The sequence below is a fragment of the Tachypleus tridentatus genome, chromosome 11 (genome assembly GCF_004210375.1).
Source record: "Tachypleus tridentatus isolate NWPU-2018 chromosome 11, ASM421037v1, whole genome shotgun sequence".
NCBI lineage: Eukaryota > Metazoa > Arthropoda > Merostomata > Xiphosura > Limulidae > Tachypleus > Tachypleus tridentatus.
Genome location: NC_134835.1, coordinates 40044252 through 40071008, shown reverse-complemented (window position 1 = coordinate 40071008; position 26757 = coordinate 40044252). Strand labels below are relative to the sequence as shown.

General features: G+C 32.9%; 1 protein-coding gene across 5 annotated transcripts; it reads left to right on the top strand.

Moving 5' to 3' along the window:
• Nucleotides 1-7574: 7574 nt before the first annotated feature.
• Nucleotides 7575-25603, top strand: LOC143231985 (methyltransferase-like protein 27). Of its 5 annotated transcripts, XM_076466930.1 has the most exons (7): nucleotides 7655-7710; nucleotides 12602-12686; nucleotides 15559-15688; nucleotides 19694-19816; nucleotides 20633-20771; nucleotides 23940-24032; nucleotides 25275-25603. In XM_076466930.1, the coding sequence occupies exons 3-7, from the start codon at nucleotides 15572-15574 to the stop codon at nucleotides 25451-25453; spliced, it is 651 nt and encodes a 216-aa protein (XP_076323045.1). In that variant the 5' UTR covers nucleotides 7655-7710; nucleotides 12602-12686; nucleotides 15559-15571; the 3' UTR covers nucleotides 25454-25603. The 5 variants fall into 5 exon arrangements, with proteins under 5 accessions (XP_076323044.1, XP_076323047.1, XP_076323045.1 ...); XM_076466929.1 differs by lacking the exon at nucleotides 12602-12686 and having other exon boundaries at nucleotides 7575-7710; XM_076466928.1 differs by lacking the exons at nucleotides 7655-7710; nucleotides 12602-12686 and adding an exon at nucleotides 11286-11442.
• Nucleotides 25604-26757: the final 1154 nt, after the last annotated feature.

The window sequence follows — 26757 nt, the reverse complement described above, 5'->3', positions numbered from 1 at the left end:
ATTACATTATTTGAAAACAGCCATTTAGCTTACAGATACGTTTATTGAATTACTGGGCTCACTTGTTGGAACAGGAATTTAGCCAATGTACTATTGATTTTGGAAGAAGCAGCAGCGGTAAAAACTTACTACTGGGTACAGTTGTGCTGAGTGACTAAGTAAAAAAAAAAAAAAAAAAAAATAAAAACATAAAATCGAACTAAACTATCCCAAGAAAAAATATATAATGTCAAATCTAGGTTCAAAGGGCATCTGATACTTTTACACCACGTTTCTCGTATGGGGACGGAAATATTTATATGTCATAATTTTAACAGGACTTCTTTTTAAAATTCTTGTTATGATGTAAGTATAGTGTTTTATATCTTATAACTTGACATCACGCTGACTATAAGTAGTGATAGTATGTTTCATACGTCTGATAACCTGATACCATGTTGTTTGCGATTGTTAATGCGTGAGGGTCTTGTGATTTCTGTGCCTGATAGCACTGCACAGCAATTTTGTTTGGAAGTTTTACTTCCTGAAAAGTTTTTGCTGATTGTGACAAGTACCTGGTGGCTATGCACAAATATAGTTTTGGTTTTGCTTCATCACGTAGGAACTATGAGAAATAGGCAGTTAACTGTTTACCGGCAATAACGTATTTAATTGCGTTTATGTTTCTAATACGCTATTAAGTTCACCATAGTTAAAAGTGTTTTGCTCCTGATTTTCGTTTGTATTCAATGTCCGGTGCATCACGCTGCAGTGTCCAACAGTAGTCAGCAAGCATTGACGGATTCCAGTTGCCCTGATATTGTTTTTCTGTTGTAGCAATGTCCTGACAAAACTGAAGATTTTGATGAAACGGTACGTGATGGGCAAATATGGATGCGATTTGCTTGATCAGCAGCCAAAAGTCTATAAGGAACACCCATCAATGTTTAAGAAGCAAAAACTTTGTTGTGCAGTGTAACCATCACGTTTTATTTACGATTGTTAGTATGCCAGGGCAGTGTGTTTCTGTGACTAGTAAATCATCATTCTGTGATATTTATTTGTATAAAATCGGTGTTTCCTTATAAATCTTAACCGTGCTGTTAGTATGCAGAACTATAGATGGAAATACCTTTTTTCTCAAAAGACAATGAACTTGATGGTGTAGGATGTCATTTCTCATTCTTAGGGAAAATTCTGATGAAATTTGACGGGAGTGTTCAATTGTCTTCTGTTTAGAACATCTTAAAAGTAATATAATACTGTAATAATTCGCAACAATTTGTAAATACATTAAAAACTTGTGATTAAACTTTGGATAAATAAAGGTTTGTGTTTTTTTTTAATGTAATATCGCTGTGTACTACCATTCCTGCAGAACTGGCTAGTTGAGTCACTAAAAAAACTCGTGTTTTATCTGAAAGAACTGATCTAAAAACTGAGAATATTCTTTTACAGTTTTTTAAAATTCAATTTCAATGCACGTATTTTAGTGCGTGTATAGATAACTATAAACAAGTTCACGGCACAGCTGTCAAACCTCCAGTTTCATCGGTGATGGCAAACGCAGTAAAGGAAAAAAAAATAGATTACTTTCATAGACCGTGGACTGTATTTTCACCGCTATGTGGGCAACATTTTTACGTGTTGACGCGTGTCACTCTCACTTCAATACAAAACATATGTTCGTTTACAGTAGAAAGAGTATACGGTAACGTGTTACTTTTTGTTGTTCTTGTCACATGGGATAATAACTGATGTATGTTATAACCAATACCTATGTAGTTATATTCTGTTTTCATCAGCCGATTAACCGTAATTCGGCTGTGGTTGCTCGAGTTACACGTAGAAAGTGAAAGAAAAATTGAACCAAATTAGAAAAAGAAAAACCTGTAACGTTATTTTTCATTGAACAGACAACCAAATAAATTAATAAACATTGAGCAAAAGAAGAAAAAAAAGATATATTATAAACATTTATTGTTACTAGATACGCTAGTGATATCTCGTCTAGGTCAATTAATATTCATACTGTACTTAAAGTGTTGAAACAAATGCTCTGTTATCCTATCAATAGGCCCAGGTGGTTAAGGCACTCGACTCGTAATCTCAGGGTCGTGGGTTCAGATCTCCGTCACACTAGGCATGCTCGCCTTTTCAGCCGTGGGAGCGTTATATTGTTACTGTCAATCCCATTGCTCGTTGGAAAAAGAGTTGGCGGTGGGTGGTGATGACTAGCTGCTTCTCTCTAGTCTTACATTGCTAAATTAGGGGCAGATAGCACTCGAGTAGCTTGGCGCGAAATTCAAAACAATACAAACATAGATTATCAATTTAGAGCTTGTTTGTCTTAATATATTCAGTTTTTATTTTTCTTTCATGAATATGGGATTTCCAAAACCATTTTCTATCCTATAGTTACTATATCAAGAATACATTCTCCAGAAAACAAATCTTAGTCATGTAAAAAAATACATAATTTCTAAATAAGTCGTTTACGGATGCTAAAGAATAGAAATGAACGCCTTAAAAAAGGTGGTTGGAACATTTATTAAAATATTAAATTATTTTAGGATGATTTAGATTGTTAAACTAGAAGGAATACAACTAATCAGTAGCATCAAACACTAAGTTTTGGGCTACACTAATCAAACATTGGAGTTGAACTGTCACTCATATTGAAGCAAAAACGGTTTCAAGGTCCTGAGAACGATTTTGCTGCAACAAGAAGAGAACCATGGGCCCAAGAACCGCAGCCTAGCGGTTAAAATGCGGTTGTGTTATTGTTTATTATTTATTTGATGAATTTGTATATATCTGAAATATTTTAAGATTTCCTGCCTTAATTTAACCAATTAACTAGTATTTGTTTTAGTTTGTTTTTTAATTCATTTTAATAATTCTGTTTTCTCAGGTCACAGATATTCTATAAAAATGATAATTAAAGTAAAAATTATTCGTTGATAGATTGTTCTGGCAGAGTAGAACAAAAATCATTCATGCGTTTATTAATTTCGAAACTTGATGAACACTGTTTCGCGGTGCGAGTCCGCAGACCTGCTGCTGTGTCGCTGGGGGGGGACTAAGTATGTAAATTATAGAAAAGAAAAAAATATCCACTTGTGGCAGGATGTTAGTATGCCGAACTGTGGACTTGAAGGAACAGTCTGCGTTCCATTGCCATATCTTTTTTTGTTTGTTTCTTAACTCTGACAGTGACGAGCAGAGTATCCTTAATATTGGTGGTGCATGCTGTTGATTAGGCGTCTTCCTTCTACTGTATCACGTTAAAGTTAGGAACACTAGCGCAGATAACTATTGCCACAAGGGGAAGATAAAGTGGTTTGTTGCGTTAGGATGAAGTCCCCGCTGGGACAGCTGTAAGTCTTCGGATTTACAACGCTAAAATAAGAGATTCGATTCCCCTCGGTGGACACAGTAAATAGCCCGATGTTGCTTTGCTATAAGAAAAACTTACTCAAACACACACGCGTTAGAATGAACGACTTGTTAGATTCACCCGTGAACATTATTAACTCGTCCTTGAGGGAAGCCATTAAGGGTACATATTAAGATCACGTTCTGCAAGACAAATATCACGCAACTAGGTCGTAAAAAAAACAACAACTAATCTCATAGAGGAAGGGCTGTAAACCAACACTTTCAAGGTTACACGATACAGCTTAATGAAAAGCATAGTAAAATTTACGTCGTAACGTTTTCCTCTTACCGTGTTCTTAAACGATGTATTAGCTGTGCCATTTTTTATCTGATACGCCTTACAATACTAGTTTTATGAACCACACTATGGTAAATTATATGCATTCAAAAGCAAACCCTTTAGAATTTAGGTTTTATCAGAGAAATATCAATAGGTATTGATTGTTTTAATATACAAAATCATAAATAATTTATAAGTTATTTGGAATTTTTAGAAAAATGAATAACGTTGTAAATTAAAAAAAGAAATACCTTTTTACATGTACTATAAACCAGTTTTATTATTGGTGTATTTATATAGTAGATTCGCAAAAAAACAAACAGATTTTGTCAGAAAAATGGCTGATTGCAGCTGTCAAAACTTAAAGCGTACCTGGGACGGTGCAACATTACATATTATCATGTAAATCATTATTTCGGTGTTTCTTTCTTTTTATATACACTTTACCAAGTGATCAAGAATCTAAGTACGAAATTGTTTAACTCATAGATGTTCAATAATGAACGAGATAAGACGTCCTCATTCTATTCCTATTGGCTGAAATATAGGTCAAACGCCATCTTGCACTTATCAATAATGTTAGATAAGACTCTGTTGCTGTATCCAAATATAACACAGTAAATATGAAATAAGATGTGTTAAAACAAACTTCCACAACTCGGTAAAACATGTACTCTATTCTTAACGCATTACTGAAGATATGATATACATATTTTCTCAATGTACAGGGATCTAAATGTCCTTAATAATATTTTATTCTTAGAGCACATTACCATGTAAAACATAGACTAATACATGTTTATGAGTATTATTGTTACAAAATGTATGCTGTATTTATAAAATTACAGTATCAATTTTTGAATACATTACAATCAATAAGTACTTTTTGCTTTTCTATAAATATTCATTTCGATGGTGTGGATCTATAACTGCACCTATATTTTTAGTGTGTGTGCGAGATCTTGGAATTTATGACGAGATATATATGGTAAATTATACGTAGATCTTAGCTAGGGAAACAATTTTATACTTTCATAGGTTAATTATGCCAAAACGGTCATTGTAATAACCGTTTTATTGCACAGCTGTTTCTAGTTTGTTATTGTATTTAAAGCTAAACATACATGATATAATTTCGGTAATATAATACCCAGTACATTATGTTGTATAGTATACTATAACGTGGTACTTACAGATAGTCAATGAATTAATTAGCTCTCCAGTGACACAGCGGATATCTGCGAACTCACATCGCTAAAAATCGGGTTTTGATACCCGTGGTGGGCAGAGCACAGATAGCTTCTTGTGTATCTTTGTGCTTAATTCTAGAAAAACAAACAATGACTTAACTAATTATACTTTGTTTTAGTGTCATTCCCCGTAGTGCATGAATTTGATTTTGGTATATGGATTACTACTTTGTGTAATGTTAATATTAGCCAAGTTATATTTTGTATTTCTTTAGTAATTCCACTTCTGAATAGTGTCCCTTGTAAGGTCCTATATGATATAATCACGCTAGGGTCATGATAATATGTTGCTCAAGGTACAAAAATTATTATTATTAACACTGTTTACGACCGTATCTTAGATTATCATGTATCATCGTTGATCTTTGTTCTGATTGAAACTGCAGTGTTCATCTTCTGGACCATCACGAACTTAACTCTGAAAGTCTAGAGAGAAGGTAGCCAGTCAACAACATCCAACCGGTGAGTTACTACCAATGAATATTAAGAATGACCGTTACATTATAATGCTTTCAACGCTGATAGGGTGAGCGTCCTAAACACTAGCCCATTCCAGATCCCGGAAAGATTATAGGTTGTACAAAATTCAACACATCCTACAAAATATGTAGTCTCCTGATGCTGACATGATCCTACAGAAGATTCATTCATTCCAGAAGGTTCATATGAAGGATTCGTCAGGAATATAATAAAATAATACTGGAATAGTACTAAAAAAGATGACACGTATTTTGTATAAACAAATAAATAATTTATTGCATTTAGCATACACTGGAGAAAACAAAAAGGGACTAGTTAGTGTGTTCTTTAAGAAACACAATTACGTGAAATGGTTATGGGTTAAAGATTTAAACGTGGAAAAAATGTAAACAAAAATATATATTATTAGGGTGTCAAACTTCTTAAAAGCTTCAACCGTATTGTTACTATTTGGTTTGTTATTATTATAAACTGATTTGGCTGGTGTCTATGGAAGACAACTTCTAAAGTTTCCAAGTAGGCTTGTCAAACCTCAATGCGTTACTGTATTTTTAAACAAAGAAAAAGTACATACAATTTTAACTCAAAGTAGCAAAAATATATCCCCTAATAAATTCATTTATTACAGAGAATAGTTAAAAAATGTCAGAAAAACACATTGGTTCAAGAAGTGTTAATTTAATATAAAACGATAAAAGCCTTGAAACCTGAGCACTCTGGTCAGATTTTTTACCGTTTTACAAAGTGCAACATTAGAACAAAGTAAAATCGATTAAGAGGTAATATAAGGGAACAAATAAAGATAGAAGTTCATTGTCCAATAGAGATAGCATGTTAAAGGATTTTTTAGAACCTTTCTTATTGTAACATTTCTAAAATGCTAATAATTAAGAAATAAAACAAAAACGAAAGAAAGTTCGATGTCAAAGAGGGACACAAAATGTATTAACACTACAATAATTATATAATTAATGTGAAAAAAAAACAAATACAAGATTGGAAAAATTACAATACTGTTCCTTTGTTTTTAATTTTGCCCACAATTTCTGTGTTATTCATCCTTAATTTAGCAGTGGTATACGAGAAAGAAGGCAGCTAATCCACACCACCCGCCGCCAACTATTGGACTAATCTTTTAACAAAATAATGACACGACTGAAATGGTGAGTATGTTCAATGACGGAGATTCCAACCCGCAACCCACTGGCATCAAGTAGTGTATCCTAACCGCCATCCCACGCCACGCCCGGTAATAGGAAGTGACCAATAGGAAGTCCAGGTTAAGCATTATATAACAACATCAAATACATATATATTGTAAGGTGTGTCAAATAAGAAGACGTTAACTTTTGTTCTTTTCTCATTACCAGTTTTAAAGAATTTCCGTAAAGAGCTAACTTATTAATAAAAGCTGTAACTGTAGGTTTACAACACATCATTTGCATTTGTGAATAATATATTTTTCTTGCTTAATAATGATGGGTTTTACGGCGAAGTTAAAATAAGACGGAAATAAGATGACTCCAAACAGAAAAGTGGATTATATTATACGGAAAAATCAAAGCAAAAATGTGAAATAAAATATATTTTATAAACAGTCACACTACCATCACATATGTTCAGAAATACGTGACGCAACATGATCATTAAGCAGTCCAAGATGCTGACATCGTGACATGTTTTAGAAGCTCTAGTATTGTATCTTGTTCATCATGGAATATCCACGGTTTAACCTTTTACTATCAGCTGCACAGATACAGATAAGAATTAGGCTTAAACGCCGTTAGAGCTCTTTTGCTGAGTGTAGGGAAGCTACTTTCAAAAGTGATAGTGAGCAACTAGTTTTAATAAAACGTGTCTGAATATATTGTAACATCGAATAATAAGAGAGTTTACTTCAGTGGAAACGCACTAGAATGACTAGATCATACACACACACATATTTTAGCTACTTACAATTTCACTAATAACATGGTTTAAACTTACCAAACTTCTGAACATTTTATATGAATAGATAAATTAATAAAATATTCACAACGAAAAGTATTTTGTTTGCTGTTTAAAGATAGAATTAATTCTCTGCATTGAATATAATTAGCACTTCTTTCTTCATGATCCACTTCTGGTGAAGTCTCTTCAGTAACTTTTATGAAGGCTGACACTAATGACGTAGACAAAAAAACAACAAAAACAACTAGAATAACTTTACCAGCTTCCCGTTCTTGATTCGTTTACTCTGGCTGGGTACTGACTCCTATACACAAGTACAATAAGAAAGTAGTAAGTACAGGCTTAGATGTTGTCGATTTAATCATAATTTTACTGGACAGATGTATTTAGATTGTTAAAAGTAAAATCCTAATAAAAATCGTAATTTATGAGCATTGTAAAAACTTCAGATGAATTACTTATTACATGACTGAACTGTTAAATGTTTAGACTGTAGGTTTGGTTTGAATTTCGCGCAAAGCTACACGAGGGCTATCTGCGCTAGCCGTCCCTAATTTCGCAGTGTAAGATTAGAGAAAAGCAGCTAGTCATCACCACCCACCGCCAACACTTGGGCTACTCTTTTACTAACGAATAATGGGATTGACTGTCACATTACAACGCCCCCACATCTAAAAGAGTGAGCATGTTTGGTGTAACGGGGATTCGAATTCATGACCTTAACCACCTGGCCATGCCGGGCCCTTTAGGTTTGAACGAGATATTTGGATTGGGTTCTATTTTTAACGATTTTGACTACTTTAGTTTACCTTAATTAACAATTTATGTATTAACTTGGAGAGACTGTAAAATAACGCGCAGATAGCCCTCGAATAGCTTTGCGCGAAATTCAAAACAAACACACAAACTGTAAAATAACAGATAAGTTAGTCATAGTTGTCGTTGTGTGTCTGTTGAGTAAAACTACACTTTTATTCAAGCAACTTAAAGTTTTCCTTTAGTTTTATACAGTTGTTGAAAGGATGTTCCCAACGTGTTATTTGACATTTATAAATAAACTATACAATTTGTGTCAAAAATCAATACACCAAAGATTTAGTAACAGGTATAACTTAGATTTCTGTAATAGTTTTTTGAATAATGTTTTTAAATGTTATTTTTAAGCATGAAATTCAACTACTGTATGCAAATTATGTGTACAAAATGTTAATATTCTGTATCAAAGACACTTTCTTTCCATCCTTTTTTGTTTTTCTGGCTTTACTATGAATATTCCGAAACAGCGGACAGCTTATTACGTTGATAAATTGCATATACTGAATCCATTTCAACATAAAAATGTAACCTATGTACGTTTATTGATAAGCAACGTAACATAAAAACCAGTGATGTCGAGAAAACCCACTTGTAGAGAAATATATATGTAAAAACGAAGAAGGTCGAAACGTTGTTCGCTCCTGTATGTAAAATATTTTCTCAACCCAAACGAGCCGTTTTTACGTATATATATGTAACATAAAAACATTGTTGGAATCTATTGGTAACAAAACGCACTAGATTTTCTATACAATAGAAGTTTTTATATAAGGAACTACTTCTCTTCTATGTGGGTTTTCGCTAGCCTGCCTTACTAAAAGATGCACACACGCGTCTGTGCATCCACATGGATAAGTAATAATAGCCAGCTGCACGGTCTGTGGGTCCACTTAGTACGGGTGCAGAATTTCAGGTTTATAGGTTCTTTTGTTTCGGAGATACGGCGTTCACACATACAGAGACAAGCACTATGTTGTGTCTTTCTGTGTGATTCCTATTTGTGACATAAGGAACCAGTATTTGTATGCGCGTTGTTGCAATCTTTTCTCATTAAATAGGTGCGTGTGCGCAGCGCATGAATAAGTAATAAAACACATGTGCATACCCTGAGGATCAACTTAGTATGGATGTAAAATTTTTATATTTCTCGGTTGTTTCCCCTTGGAGTTGTTATGGTCACACACAGACCCACAGATACGCCTTTTTGTTATTAGATATATAATAACAAAGCAAAACGAACTTTAAAGTAAAAGTACAAATATGCTAAATTAATTCCGTATTTAAATTATAACATCATTAAAGCATAAAAGTAAATATAATATTGTTCATTTCTTTAAACAGTAGCAAAAAATGCTGTTTAAGTTAAAATACTTATTCGGTAGCTCGAGGGCTTATAACGATAAAATTATAGATTGCATCTCTGCGGTAGCACAGCTTGTAGCATCACGCTTAAAACTAGGCATAATATTTGTTGTTTGTTTTGGAATTTCGCGCAAAGCTACATGGGGTTATCTGCGCTAGCCGTCCCTAATTTAGCAGTGTAAAACTAGAGAGAAAGCACCTTGTCATTACCACCAACCGCCAACTCTTGGGCGACTTTTTTACCAACGAATAGGGGGACTGACCGTCACATTATAACGCCCCCACGGCTGAAAGGGCTAGCATGTTTCGTGCGACAGGGATTCGAACCCGCGACTATCAGATTACGAGTCGAACGCCTTAACCCACTTGATCATGCTGGGCCTCTTATCAGTTGACAACACTTAGATATTTGAGAAGAGTTTATTGGAAACTTATACAGAACAACATAGTTATATATATTAAGCAACATTTTGGGTGCACCATGACATTATACCATAACTAATCTGAACCATTATCTGTGTATCTCTTACACAATCACAAATGTGCTAATTACTAGGTGGTTAGTGCGCAGACCTCGCAATCTGGGGATGGTGGGTTCGAATCCCCATGTCACCTTTTCAGTCGTGAGGGCATTATAAAGTTTGGTGAATTCTACTGTTCTTTGGTAGAAGAGTAGTCCAAGAGTTGTGTCCCGGCATGGCCAAATGGTTAAGGCACTAGATTCGTAATTTGAGGGTCGCGGTTTCGAATCACCGTCACACCAAACATGCTCTCCCTTTCACCCGTGGGGGTGCTATAATGTGACGGTCAGTCCCTCTATTCGTTGGTAAAAGAGTAGCCCAAGAGTTGGCGGTGGGTGGTGATGACTAGCTGCCTTCCCTCTAGTCTTACATTGGAAAATTAGAGACGGCTAGCGCAGATAACCATCGTGCAGCTTTACGCGATATTTATAACAAACACAAACCAAGATTTGGTGGTGGGTGGTAATGACCTTCCTTCTAGTATTTTTGGGACGATCTGAGCAGATAGTTCTTGTGTAGCCTTGTGTGAAATTCATACCAAACAAATCACAAACGTGTAATATTCAGTTTCTGAAAATGTTCCCGACACAATAAATTATTTATATCCCTTAAAAACAGTGTTAATTAAATAATTTATTCTTCTAAAAGATTCTGATCTACAATACATCTGTTTTTTGCTTTTATAGTGGTGTCGTTGTTTGTTGTTGTTTTGAATTAAGCACAAAACTACACAATGGGCTATCTGTGCTCTGCCCACCACAGGTATCGAAACCCGGTTTCTAGAGTCGTAAGTCCGCAGACACACCGCTGAGCCATTGGGAGGCATTATAGTGATGTCATTGACAAACAATCCATTACAAAATGCCACAAGGAGTTCCACTTTCATAATATAGCAATTTCATTGATGTCGAAGTAAATGTAAAATGAGATATATTTTTCTCACTTTTCTTATAAAACAACTTAATGTTTGTTAAACCCTAAATTCAAAAGTATATTCTACAGAAAATAGTGTATATTTTGATTATTACAAATAGCAAACAAAAGAATACCAAATACTGGCGCTACTTTTCAGCGAGAACTTGATATTAGAATATTCGAACAATATAATTTTTGTGCTTATCAATCCGCCTCTTGCAGAAAAAATTATCTGAAAATGAGTTTTTATCTTGTTTGTGTCATGATTTTTATGAGACTCTTAAGTAAGCAATACCGGAAGGAAGTGTACTGTTGGTTCAAGTAGGTGTGTAAGAACATACTGAAAGACATTTTTATGGTGCGAATTAAGGTAGAGAAATAAAGGAGGCGTCTTTGGAAGGCTCTAATATAACGTTAGAATAACATTTTAGGAGTTCGCAATTTTCAAGTAAGTTATCGATCTTTAAGTGTATATAACGTTTTATTATAAGATAAATTGAAATAAACAATTTTCTCTTGTTTACAGTTTCCACCAAAATAAGACTAACATGTTTGAGATCCACTGACAGTTTTAGGGTTAAAAATATTACTTACGTAAGGCTATAACAGAGATGCCAACCATTACGACTTTGGTGTATACATTACGACTATACGCTCATACAGGCAAATATTACGACTTGTTGCAACTCACAAATTATTATATATTTTATAGGCTTATACAATAAAGTGATAAATTGTTTCCCAGGGCTTGAAGGGGGTGAAAAGAAAATTTCTAGTGAGATGCAAGAAATTTTGATAATAAATAAAAGACATAGTCCAAATGGCTACTTGCGATAATCATGTTTGTGCTTGAAATAATAAAAAATATTTGTATCTCCGACGTCTACCGATAGTTTGAGTGCGGTGCTTCTGCGTATATGGGGGAATTCATAGTTACGTCATCAGTGCTTGTCAGCCAATCAGCGTTCGCGTAGATGGGTATTTCTCGTTTTCTAAGTGGCATATGGCCCGGCATGGCCAAGTACGTTAAGGCGTTCGACTCGTAATCCGAGGGTCGCGGGTTCGAATCTCGGTCGCACCAAACATGCTCGCCCTTTCAGCCGTGGGTGTGTTATATTGTCAGTCAATCCCACTATTCGTTGGTAAAAGAGTTGGCGGTGAGTGGTGATGACTAGCTGCCTTCCCTCTAGTTTTACACTGCTAAATTAGATACGGCTAGCGCTGATAGCGCTCGTGTAGCTTTGCGCGAAATTCAAAAACAAAAACAAAAAAACAACTAAGCGGCATAGAAACACTAATGCGATCGTTCACAAGATGGAAAAAAAAGGCCTCGTTCACCAGATTGTCTTGTTTCTGGCAAATCTAAAAGGACTAAAAATGTGAAAGGGCTCTGTCTACAATTATTACGCTCAGTCATTTGAAATAGTTGGCATCTCTGAATTATCACCTTTACAACTATCACAGAGTAACCCTGATGAGTCTTGTTATTTGTATTCCATAATCATAAACAAATGTTTTAAATGTATTCAGTTTAATTTGGTGCATTTTTCCATTACCGAATTCTGTATCTAATGTATTCAGTGTTTTTGTGTGTGTTTTTCTTATAGCAAAGCCACATTGGGCTATCTGCTGAGCCCACCGATGGGAACCAAAGCCCTGATTTTAGCGTTGTAAATCCTTAGACTTACCGCTGTACTAGCGGGGGACGTGTTCGCTGTTTTCAAATGTATTTTGTACTCACATCATTATGACAAAAACCTTGGTTATTCTTACTAGGTGAACTTGGATTATACAACATCATATATTAATAAAATAAATATGTTCTGAAATCACATCATCATGCATGAAACTTGTTTAATCTAACTTGATGCGAAGTCAGAAAATAATGCAATCAATGTATTCAGGCCCTCACTCAGTTCTTAAAGTACAATTCTTGCAGAATATTGAGTGTAACAGTAACGTGCTTAGTAATATATGATGACAATTCAACTAGTTTATATATAATGGTAAAATTCCAGTTTTTTGAGTATTTGAGGTTTAAAAAAAATGGGTAATTAGTGTCACAGATTTTCTGTCCATTCTGATTTTAAAAACCAGTATGTTTTAATGTAAAATTAACAATAAATATTTCAGTTGTTTCTGTAGATAATTTATTTAATAAAACAAACGACAGGAACTAATATCTATTCTTTATAACTTGTTATTAATATTTAAACTTTATAAGCTTTATCGATTCTTAATGTATTTATATAACGGCTTTTACAAATGGTTTAACTTTATCTGTTACTTCCTGTCGTCTCTTCTCTGTGTTTTATTAAGTGACAGAGGTTATATATAGTGAGAAAGTTGTGTTTGACACACATTAAAATTAGTTTAATCAGACAGGCGGTGGCACTGCCTAGGTAAGGATGGCCAGGGTTGTTTATCAAATTTATATTCAAAATTTCTCCTCAATAGATCATCAGAACTTCACAATGTTTTGTTTTATTTTATAATAATATATTTGTAATGACTGAGCTACAACTTCAGAGAATGTCTGTAAATATGATAGAAAAATGTACGAATTTCTTGTTCCTCTTTCTTCTGCTTCTTTTTTATTACACGATAACTTAAAAACCAAAACAATGAGGCCAGTTTCACTTACGTGACATACGAGGTCTGTTAAAAAAATACGCGGACTGTTTGAATTGCGCGGCTCAAGTTGGTTCCAGGGGAATCCGCTTGGTGTCGCACAGATCAGCTGATTACGACGCCATTTTCCGATTGCAGATATCTTTATTTGTGTATTAGCTACGCGGTTTTAAGTGAAGTGCGATTTTTACGTTTGGTGGATTTCAGAATGAATGATCTGAAGGAGCAACGACTTGCTGTGAAATTTTGTGTTAAACTTGGAAAATCTGCGACTGAAACTTTTGCTATGCTTAACACGGCTTACGGTGATGTTGCTATGAAGCGTACGGCATGTTTCAAGTGGCATGAACTTTTTTAAGGATGGTCGACAATCCATTGAAGATGATGAGCGTCCTGGACGTCCTTCCACGTCAACTGATGACCCACACGTCGACAAAATCAACACCCTGGTGCGGGCAAATCGATGTCTGACTGTCAGGGAGCTTGCTGAAGAGTGTGGGATATCAGTTGGATCTTGTTACGAGATTTTGACCGAAAAATTGAAGATGCACCGCGTTGCTGCGAAATTTGTGCCACGCCTAATGACGGAAACAAAAAGCCCATCGCGTCAAGGTTTGTCAGGAACTGCTTGATCGTTCAGAAGAAGATGAAAACCTCTTGTCAAGGATCATAACAGGTGATGAATCATGAGTTTATGGTTATGACATTGAAACGAAGGTCCAATCGTCCCAGTGGATGGGTGAAACATCCCCCAGACCCAAAAAAGCTCGCCAAGTTCGATCCAAGATCAAGGTGATGCTGACAGTTTTCTTCGATGCTAAGGGTGTTGTTCACCACGAGTACCTCCCCGAAGGCTCCACAGTGAACCAGACTTACTACACTGAAGTGCTGAAACGTCTGAGGGACGCCATCCGTCGCAAAAGGCCAGAAATGTGGAGGAGTGGCGACTGGTTTTTCCATCACGACAACGCTCCAGCCTATTCAGCCTTCAGAACTCGTGAGTTTTTTGGCCAAACACTTGTTCACTGTTCTTCCCCACCACCCCTACTCACCTGGCCTTGCGATTTTTTCTTGTTCCCCAAACTCAAAAGACCCTTGAAAGGAAGAAGATTTGAGACGATTCCCGAGATTAAGGCAAATGCGACGAAGGAGCTGGAGGACATTACAAAAGAAGCGTACCAGGACTGTTTCAACAAGTGAAAACACCGTTGGAATAAGTGTGTGCGTTGGGAGGAGAGTACTTTGAAGGGGTCTTAGACCTGTAACTTCTAAATAAAGTACATTTTGTTTTATGACGTCAGTCCGCGTATTTTTTGAACAGACCTTGTAGTTTCAAACAGAGTATCTGCTTTTATGATTGTCATTAACTAGTAGTGATTAATAAACCATAATAATAATTCTAGTGCAAACCATGTTGTCATTACCTCTTGATGCTAGCTATGGTACAGAATGTTGGTGTTCTTTAAAAAAATTAAGGTAAGGGTGAAAACAGGAATTACCAGCCAAAAACAGATAAATAAAAATATTATAGCAGGAACCTTACTGTATTTAGAACTTAGTTATAAGTAAAACCTTCCTGTATTTATTGAAACACTGCATTAAGAAACAAGTAAAGACAAAACTTTTCAAAAAGGAAGTAAATGTGCGGATGTTTAATATAAATCTTTCACAAGAACACAAACAAGATCATAGAGATGGCATTTGCATCATCCCTAAATAATAGCACAGGAACACAGTGTAGTGGAATGTTAACAGACAAAAACGCTAGTTTAAATGTAGTTGTGATCAAATATTTATACATATATTGCTACATGATACTTCTTGCCTGTAAATAAGTAGCTTGATATGATTGGGTGTTAACATTTATACAGTATTATATTATTATAACAATGTTTTATTTTAACAAACTTTCTTTCATTTCTCTTTCAATTAGGATCTAAGTAAAAATGATGTCTGGTACAGAAAATTCACGCCGGATTTTAGAAGTAGAAGAAGGTCTCCGTGACAAAACACCTGAGGAGGTTAAAGAATTTTATGAATCATGGGCAAATAAGTATGACGAGGTTAGTAGTTCAGACCACAACAGACTTGACACTTCTAATATTCATTTAATGTAATATACAAATAAAGTCTAAGGTTCAATCCGCAACATGCTGCTAATGTTAGTCAACAGTTGAGGTGTTATAATTGTGGCAGTCAATCTCTCTCTACGGTTAAGAAATGGAAGGTATTGCTGATTGGTTGTTGTCCTTTAGGACAACACCTTTAAACTATTTATTGTCTCTTCATGAACCTTAGGAGGTCTCTCATTTGACTGCTTAGTCACTGTGTCGCACGAGATGAAGTTCAACTTGAAAATAGCAGCACTGATAAATTTATTAGGCAACTTATAAATACAAAATAAATGACTTAATTAAACTTGTTACTCTGACATTTTGATTTTGTCTTTTGTTGGTTTTAAATTGCATACCTATACAGTTATATTAATTATTTGAGAGTGTTTATTTATTGTACTACAAAATCACACAAAAATAATAAGGTAATTGTTCACAAGTTTCACTGTACCTGTTTATTATAGTGTATAAATAATACATCAATACAGAGGTAACAAGGCATTTTTTCATGAGTTTCACAAAGTCTGTCTGCTATGCTGTAAAGTTACACAGACCAAAACAAAAGCAACATGATTTGTTTTGAATTTCGCGCCAAGCTACACGAGGGATATCTGCGCTAACCGTCCCTAATTTAGCAGTGGAAGACTACAGGGAAGGCAACTAGTCAGACCACCCACCGCCAATTCTTGGGCTACTTTTTTACCAATGAATAGTGGGATTGACCGTAATTTTATAACACCCTCACCGCTATGGAAAGGGCGAGCATGTTTGGTGTGACGGGGATTCGAACCCGCGACTCTCGGATTACGAGTCGAGTGCTTTAACCATCTGGCCATGCTGGGCCAACAACATGGAATTTGTTCGGTAGATAAACAGAGAAGATGAAATAACGTAATGTTGTTGCTACAGATAATTTTTTATTACTATCTTATCATTTACTGATGAAGGTCGTTAAGTGTTTATGTGTTACAGAGTAAAGATTAAAGACAACTATCCTTTGTGTTAAGAAACAGAAAACATTGAATTACATTTATCTAGTCAAACATTCCATCTAATATTTTGGAAAATAATACAGGGTGTTCGGAAAGTCACTGTGCACTTATATACTTATTAACATACAAAACTGCACAGTGACTTTCCGAACACCCTGTATGTACAATAGTACAATATATCCAAATTAAACATATTTGTATTCAAGACAAATGAAAACGCGTGGTAAATAGAAGACAAGAAACAAATGAAAGAATATAAACAAACACAAAATATCAACAGGTTGAAAGAACTAACACTCTAAATGAACTAAATACTTACAGCATCACTATGGTAATCTGTACCTTAAACACGTTGTATACTAGATTCTAACAAACCATTATGTGGAATAAAAAAAAATCCTTCAATATAAATTATTTGCTATAGATTTGTACAATGGTTGCGTGACATAAACCTAGAGTATTATAACACCTTTTACTAAATAACAGGCTACAAGATGTACATGTGAAGTTTTCTTTTGACAACAGACTGTGCAAGAAAAATAAAATCACTACGTATTCTTAATGATGTATCACGTATTCTTAATGATGTATCTCCATGTTATCCTCATAGCTATACGTAACTTTAATTATCTTATATACACCATACACATCATAAATAATGTTGATTTTCTGTGTAGAAACAACTATACGAAGAACATACTGGTACATCATGTATAAATATTATTATATACATATATATGTCGGTATTTAAACATGTGTAGAATACAAAAAAAAAAACAGTTTCAAGGTTATTTCTTTGAAGGCTTTGGAATCGTTCACTGTCATAAGAACCTCTTCCTTACTTCCCACAATAAAGATGTACAGTTTGTAATACCATTCAATCCGAAAATGTTTCCAAGGTTGACGCTTTCATGTAATATAATACATATCTCTAATATGGCTAATGTACTTTATCAATACCTCGCTTGTCTGTCAGCCAGTTTACAAAACGACATTTACTACCACACGTAGAAATATCTCAAAATGACACTTATTATGTCACATTGAGTGTGATAAATAAGTTATCATTTTTTTTGAAAACCAATTCTCACAAAAACATTACAAAAATTGTTTTATTTGAATTGATGACACATTGGATTCACGATCTGTTAACCTACATTGATTAACCCGAACCAAACAGATGCAATCACGAACTGCACAACTGACTGTAACAAATCAACTGACTAATTCATTAAACATGATCAGTTATCACAACTACCCTTTTCTCTTGAGGTACAAAACGTTTACAGCCTTCATCTAATATTGATAATAAATTACTAAATATAAAGAAGATAAATGAAGCAAACTTACTGAACCAATTAGCATGAGATGTATGTATATCAGGTCTTCGTTCTTAATTAATTTCTAATACAGACGATTTAATTTTAATAAATAATCATTATAAATAAGTTATGGGTTACGTAAGGTAAATAACACCAAACCGTGGAACAAAATGATTCGTTCGTTCTTTGGTCACCTAGAGAAACGAGAATTTCCCGTAGTTAGATTCTATGACCAAGGTTGGTGATAGTCAGGTAATAAACAGTTGATAAGAAAGTGGTTGGTTAATCGTAAGAACAATTCTTGTTTTATTTCATAGATTAACACTTAAGTAAGCTTATATCATTGTATATATATATATATATATATTCTAATAAAGATAAAGATTACCATAACTTAGAGCATATTATATTACGTTTAATAGTTTCCTATATATCTTTAACAGAGATCTAAAGTTCGTGTGAAATAGAACAAGACGTTTTTTATTCAATACAAGCCAACAGCATGAGAGAAAAAAAAAGTTATTTTACACAACAAAAAAATTATTGTAGTTTTGCATGCCCATAACGTACTGCAATATTTTCATAACTTCAACACTATGCTTTAAATACTACATAGTAATAAATACAAAGTACACCATACCGTATATATCTTGCCTACTGCAACAGACGTAGTACATCAAATTTATCGTAACCATCAGACAGTAACAGGTATACAGTATGTTATGCCTCAAATAACTTACCAACAGTAAGAGGTTTACAGGCTCTTGACTGTCATCTGTTTCATTGTTTAATACAACTAATCTGCTCTAGTTGTTGGTAATACTTGCTTCAAATATTCTTCTCTTCGTAAGTTTATAAAGATTGTAAAATAGTAACTTAAATGATTCCAGGTTATTTAGTCTGATTTCACTTGATGGCAACTCACATTTACTTTTATTTAATATAACCTTACTTTCATACTGTTATTGACTAGTATTTTGGTAACATATTTTTATCTCCATGAACATAATATTATTTTGGTTTTTTTGGCATATACAAGTATCCACAATGTTTAATTATTGCTACTACTGCATAAATTATCTTCCACAGTGATTTTGCGATGTGTAGACTTGAAGTCTATCTATTGATTGCCACATCCGCAATTAGACATGCGAAGTAATATGATATGATGTTACTGACACCGAAAAGTTCATTGTGTATGTGTTGTTTTATTGTTTTTTATTGTCTTATCCTACACTGATAAAGGTCGTTAAGTGTTCATTTATTATAGAGTAAAGGTTAAAGACCAGCGTTCTTCATCTTAACAAACAGAAAATACCAAGTTAAGTTCATGTAGTCAAATGTTGTACTTAATATTTCTGGTAAATAATACACTAGAACAGTATGAACATATTTGTATTCTAGACTTTCTCACAATTGAAATAAAAAGTTGATAACTTACCATAACACAGAAAAGAAACATGTATCTTGCCACGAACAACATATAACTTCAGGTAATAAATATCTCAATCAAAATATAAATAAAGGAATCATAGCTACAAGTAATTTCAATAACTGTTAAATACCTACAAAATTTATTAATAATTATAACTTTAGCATCTGAAAGTTGTTTATAAATAATATTATCAGAGTTTTTGCAGGAAGTATCTCTATTCAATTATAATGGACCCAAGTTAATGGGTAAAGAATTTGAAAAGTTGAATGTACCAAAAGATGCTCAACTCTTAGATATAGCAGCTGGAACAGGTGCTTTGGGAGAGGAGGTAAGATTTTAATAAGAATTTCTTGAATTAACACTAGCATATATTAGTAAGAGAAATAAACAAATTATTTGCAACTTTAATATTCAAAAATAGGCTAAAGTTAAGGTGATTTTTGAAAATTTGATATCGAATCACATATAAATAAATAGAGTTGTTGTTATACATAGGGCTGACGTAAGTCATTAAAACGTATTCCAATTTGGCCTGGGAAAAACATTTATATGACGTATTTCTTAGACTTCACACACATTTCTAATGTAATGATCAAAACATAAATAACTCAGTTCTGATTTCTTGCTGTGAAATGTACTTCAGAGATAGTGTTCCAGCCTATTTTGTTCACAATCGATAATTCTACCATACACCTTTCACTATAGTACATCATGATTTCCATATAAGGTTTACAGTTTTGAATAGCTATTTTGGTTTAATTATAAGTATTAATTAACATAAGTGTGTAATATTTCAAACACAACTCAGCATTGTTGGACTTGAATGATTTACTTTAAGACCGATATCTTCCATTGTAACCTTTCAATATAATTTGTAAAAAAGTAACATATTAGAGGCAATGTTTCATATTCATACCAGCTGACATAGCTATCAATGTTCAATATCGTTACTGATCGAACTTATACCAATACCAGCCGATGTAACAGTTTATTAATGATTCATGCCTTGTCTGCACTCTTTCATAATGGAATGATGTTTTAACTTTCTTTCAGTAAGTCTATTTATTATGAGTTTTGCTCTGTATATATTAGTAAAATTACGTAATTTATACTAAATGTAATAAACAGTTTTCACAAATTTCAGCTGAAAGCTTTGGGTTACAGCTGTATTGATGCTTTAGATGGAACTAAAGGTATGCTGGAAGTTGCAAGAAAGAAAAATATTTACAGGAATTTGTTCCAGTTCTTTTTCGGTTGTGATAAAAAATCACCAGTAAGTGAAGGTATGTTCCCTTTAATTGTTTTAATTATCTGTTTAGGTAATAGATGAAAAGCTGAGATCGTAACAATTATCAATTAATTGACATCAATATATAATAAACCAACAAAGCTGACGAATCTAATGTTTCACAGATGCAATTCTTGAATGACCTGGGGACATTGAAATTAGCCCTGATGAAAGTGCTACAATGTCAGGCAGAACAATAAAACTCGTATATCTTAAAAAAAAATTCACTCAAGAATTAGAAAAATCTAAATATACGCACATGAATATGTGGTCTAACAGATCTAACACGAATAACATAATTTATATAAAGCTACACCGTTTACAAACCATGAGAAAAATACTTTTCGGTTAAAGTACTTAATGATGTTAAACTGTTAAAGGAACACACGATTTCTTCTAATTTTTAGACAACAGAATATAAAATTTTACAACTGTATTTTGTAAACCGAATCTTGGAACACTTGCACAAACATATATGCACCTGCACAAACAAATTCAAGACAAAAGCAACATCACGTTTCTTCGACATCATTTTCACTTTTTCTCAAATGCACAACGAATCTCTTGCCGTAGAATTGAGATATTGAAGACTAATTCTCAGACTACAATTTACAATAGTAATTAATTAATACATTAATTAAAAATGATAAAATAGTGTATAATAGTACGCATTACGCCATCATTCATAAATGAATGTAAAAACACCAGACGGAAAGATGAGGTTACACCTGAGATCTAGTTGATTATTGTAGCGGATGTACACAAAATTTTTATTCTGTCTGTTGATCGCATGAAAGGTGAAAGCAAAGAGTAGTTTGTATGAGTTTTGGATGAAACTATTACTAAAATGATGACTCGATACAACGGGTAAAAGAGTTGTAATTATTCAAATCAGAACGTGTTAATATAAAAGTTGCTCTTATTGTATTTTAAAATTAATCAATCAGTTTACAAGATTTCTTACTTAGTATTCATGATTATAAATAAATGTAACTAAATTAATAGAGAAATATAATATTATATAAAATAATTATTATGCAGCTTGTACTAAATGTAATGTCAAGTACCATTAAGTATAAAAGATTTACCAATCTGGGAAGTTCTTAATCCCCGATCTGCTGGTTCTCGTCCTACTATACTGATCAGAGGTAAATCCCACTATAACAGAGATAATAGTGAGCTGTGAATCTGTTGATTAGCTGTTATCCTTCCACTTTATTATGTGTGAAAATCACGGACGGTTATACAGCGGTAGCTCTCGTGTTACTTTGCTTTAAAAAATCTGTTTCCCTTCATTAATATGTTTAATAAGTTATAAGTGCTTTTATAAAGAAGTAATTAAGATAAAATATTCTCACGTTATTAAAGAAACTAAGATTTGATGTAAAAGTTGTCGGGCAGTTTCTGTGTAATTTATGGTTTGTGAGGATCTACTACTGACACTAATCCTAAGTTGTTTTACGTTTACTAACACCTACAAGATTTATGATCTACCTGTATATTTGTTATTTTTCATATTTACTGCTTGTTTACTTCCTATGTTTACATTAATGGTGTTTTTCTATTTCTCACATATTCTATAATTTCACCCTTTGCAACAATTTATAAACCATAGTGTTTAAATCTATGATCAAAATGAACTCCTGATGCAAACGTTGTCAAGTTGTTCAACATAGGAGCGAAAGACAACAATTTTAGTAGAACAAAAAAACTAAGCCAGTTTTAGATTTTCCTTGTCAGTCATCCTTAGTAATAAATATATACACTATACTGTAAGTACTCTAAAGTCAGACTTAAACTCCCATGTCACTGATAATAATCAGATTAGTTTGATTACTGGACTTTGTCGTTTTTGTTTTTTCCATTTAGTAATTCTATTTATTAATAACTCTATGAAAACAATAATAAAAATCTAAACTGATTTTAAGTTACCTGAAAGACTTCTTACTGTCCTTTTCGTTCGTTTGGAATAAAATTAACAATAAAAATAATTTTTATTAAAATAAATTATTTCTAAAACATTTATTTTTATTTCAGTTATATTGTTTACTCTACGTTAAGTGTTTATAGATGAAAATGTAAAACAATCACATTCATTGAAGTTACAGTTACTTAGTTTGGTGTTAATATATAATATTTTGGGATTTTTAATCAATATGGTATAACGTAAATGTTTTCTTGCTATATATTTAAGAGTTGTTGAAATGTCTCGCATATAACCAGAGTGAAATTGCGAAATATGTGTCTATTTTAAATGAATATTAAGTTATATCAATACTAATAGCCTGAATACCAGACAATAAGATCATAAAACCTCGTAATATTTGTTGTAGCTTTCCACAGTAGTTACATTAACAGGGAATCCTGTTGGTGTCATACCACAAATAGTTATACAACTTTTAATAAATAATATTTTAATACTACACATTTAGCTCCCTTTAGAACTGTAAAGGTAAAAGGTCGTTCTGCTTTGTTGTTTATATTATAATTTTATTAATTATAATATCAGTAAATAATACCAGCTAGTAGCAAACTCCAGATGAGCACACTAACCTACAACTATTTTAGAGTTTTAGGAGCAGAGAACTCTTGGAATGTGACATATTTTAGTCAGTACGTAAACCCACTCATTGTACATCTGTTTTCAGAACAATAAACATTTCTCGTAACATCTGAAATAATTAGGCGAATAACACTAACCTTACTGCTAAGTTCTAAAGACACTTTTAAGTTTCAAATTAATCTCATAAAAATTATTAAAGAATTTTATAATACAATGTAAAACTAACTTATTCTAAACATTCTTTTCAATAACTGGCACATATGAACCATGCTTTGAGCACACCCAAACCTTAAGCAGCGACTACAGTTAGACTAAGGTGTGAAGCCTGCACGTGTCACCAGACTTTACTTTTTTACGAAAACTTCTTCCAGTATTATGTTATAATTTCTAATCCATATTGTTAATACCTAATAATGAGATAATAATTATTAATTTTGGATCGATTTAACCAATGTTTCTGATTTGGTGTTTATGGTTGGACTCGTTCTGTTTAAACTTGTTTCTGAGTTATTTGTAGATCCATAGTATATTATAATTATTTTTGTAAACATTGTGGCTTTTATAAAATTATTGGGTACTTCGTATTTGTTAACACTATAGGTACTTACGACATAGCTGTTTCATGTGGAGGAATTGGTTTGGGACATATTCCATACAGTTCATTTCATGACATTCTTGCTATGGTAAAACAAGGTACGTTTCTGTTATAACTTGCAATGTTACCAATATGTTATACACTGAAAGACATCAGTAATGATATAAATGTTATTTGTATCATTGTAAATTATCATTCAAAACGTACTACACATTCCATCAGTTGAAGACACAAAACAGTCTTAAATGATGATGTAAGGTGTTTGTCAATGTCTGACCACACAGAATCTGATTGAGTGTTCTGGTCATAGACATATTATTACAGTTTTAATTCTGAATATGAATAAACTTTATAAAATATGTTGACACATACATCACTACCTTTTTAACGAATATCTTTGAAAGTTTTAGGAACTGATCAGCGTATGATTTTATTTCAGTATCAAACATTTCTGACAAAACAGTTTTGAGATAATAGTTATGCATCATGAATATAAAGATGTTAGAGCCATAGTCTATATTTTGTTATTGTAACTGATTTTTACAACTAAACTAAGTCAAGTTAATCTGACGTAACTCTGGTTAGCCCTATTATTATACTATTTAGAATAATTTCTTTCCCACCAATAACTTCAGGTCACTCGATTCGCTATATGAGAAATACGGGTTAAAAACCCGTCGCTGAATATTCTCACTCTTTCAGTAGCAGATGCATTGGAAAATGAAGGTCAATTACACTTTTCGTTATTAAAACATTAGTTCCAGATTTAGCGGGTTGTGATGTCAACTAGGGTAGCACAGATAATCTTCGTGTATATTTGCAAAAAAAAACAACAACCAAGAACAGTAACTTTACATTGCTAATAGTGGATTTGAATGTGGTACGTTGTGGACTTACTACCGATATGTGTTGTTAATTATTAGTTTCATTGCTTACCTCTTTTCTAAAAGATAAGATTTGCTAATGTAGATGAATTGTAAAGCCAGTATGTATCTGCAGCCATTACGTGCCTCTTATACCGATATCCCTATATATATAAGATACACTTTACTCTTTTCATAATCGTATCTCGTATAAGCCTGAATATTATTTTGTCTGTGTTGAGGTGATTTTTAGGCCTTAAACGTATGTACTTGTGTTAAACATTAAAATTTGTTTCCGTTAACATGTGCACGCTCAAGGTTGTTTGATTATTTGCGCATAATAAATTTGTTCTTATTACTTGAAACACGAAAAAAATTAATCATACGTATGATAGTTCGTATTTAAAGATGTTTACAGTAATGTTTTAGAAGTATCAGTTTGGTAAGTTTTTTTAACTTTACAATATTTCATTATAGGAGGACTAGTCTGTTGGGTAACGATCAACCCCAAAGAAGGAGAAGAGACGGAAACATTCAACAGTGTACTAACTGAGTTAAAGGACAGTGGGAAGTGGGAAGCTGTACAAGATCCAGTTCGTGTAGAAGAGTTTTATAAAAAGGAGTTTGCATGGTTTTACGTAATGAAGAAATTGTAATATTTACAATGATCAAAAAGGTTATTTTATACCATGAAAAAAAACACAGAATGATTCAAATATCACATATTATCAATATTATTATATTAAATTTGGCATACCTGTAATAATAACATTATAGTGGAAGATGAAATAAAAGCTCTTTGAAAATTTACAAGTTATTGTAATTTTGTTTCATTACGATATATGAGGAACGAGTTTGCTTTTGAAGGTAGTTTTTGCCGTACGGTCTGTTAAATGTGGTCGATTGATATTATGAACCACTGTCGTGGTCTATAATGAATATAGGTTATTAGTTATTAGTATTATCATGACAAGTTTTATATTTGGAGCATAAGGAATTTGCTACTTCGGATATTTCTTCAAACACGAACCCCCAAAAAATCATACATTCACCCTAATTTCAACATATTTTTGGGTAATATTATATATATATATATATTTGATATATTATCATTATGTAATACATTCTTAATAGCAGATTTACTCTGTTAAATAACAGAATCGGAAGAGAAAGAAACATTCAACAATGTACTAATCAAATACAAAACAGTGGGAAGTTTGAATCTATACAAAATCCAGTTCTTGTAAAGGAATTAAAAAAAAAAAAAGAATTTTACATTGAAAAAGTTGTTATATTTGGAGAGATTACGAGCTATTTTGCACTGTGTAAAAAACAAACTCAAATATCACATATTATCAAGACCACTCCATTAAATTTAACATACCTGTAGTATTACTGTTACAGTGGAGGAACACGCGAAAAAAGCTCTTTGTAAATTTACTAGTCATTGTAATTTGAATAAATTATTATATTTTGTCAAATTTAAAACATGGAATTTGAGTTAATAAACAAATTAATTTCATTTTACTTCTTAAAATATTTTCTACAAAACACTTTTCATTTAATTTTGTCCCTCAAAAGAAATGCAGTGCTTTAATAATTAGTTCTAACAACTATCTCCTGTTAATCTACTGAAAAAGGTAATAAAAGGCCAGAATCTGAAATTAGTTAATATTTCAAATTAATTGTTTCAAAAACATTACATTTTTTAAAACTAACTATATTAATCTTAATTTCTGAAAGTCTACAGTAAGTTACAGTTAAACAACTTCTTCTTTAGATCTGTTATTAAAATTAAAACAAGACTAATGAAACTACAATATCTCTTATTTCTGACTTTTCTCAGATTCCACTCAGATTAATTTTGACTTAATATATAATATTATATTTATTAAATGCTAGAAACTAGTTCGCCAAATACTGACAGCTGTGAGACCATTATAGTGTGAGGGGTCAGTTT

Bases quoted from the DNA above. Each gene is read 5' to 3' on its own strand.
- LOC143231985 (XM_076466929.1), top strand. From the start codon at position 15,572: ATGATGTCTGGTACAGAAAATTCACGCCGGATTTTAGAAGTAGAAGAA. The intron at 15,689-19,693 runs GTTAGTAGTTCA...GAGTTTTTGCAG, and splicing joins GGGCAAATAAGTATGACGAG to GAAGTATCTCTATTCAATTA. The intron at 24,033-25,274 runs GTACGTTTCTGT...ATTTCATTATAG, and splicing joins TCTTGCTATGGTAAAACAAG to GAGGACTAGTCTGTTGGGTA.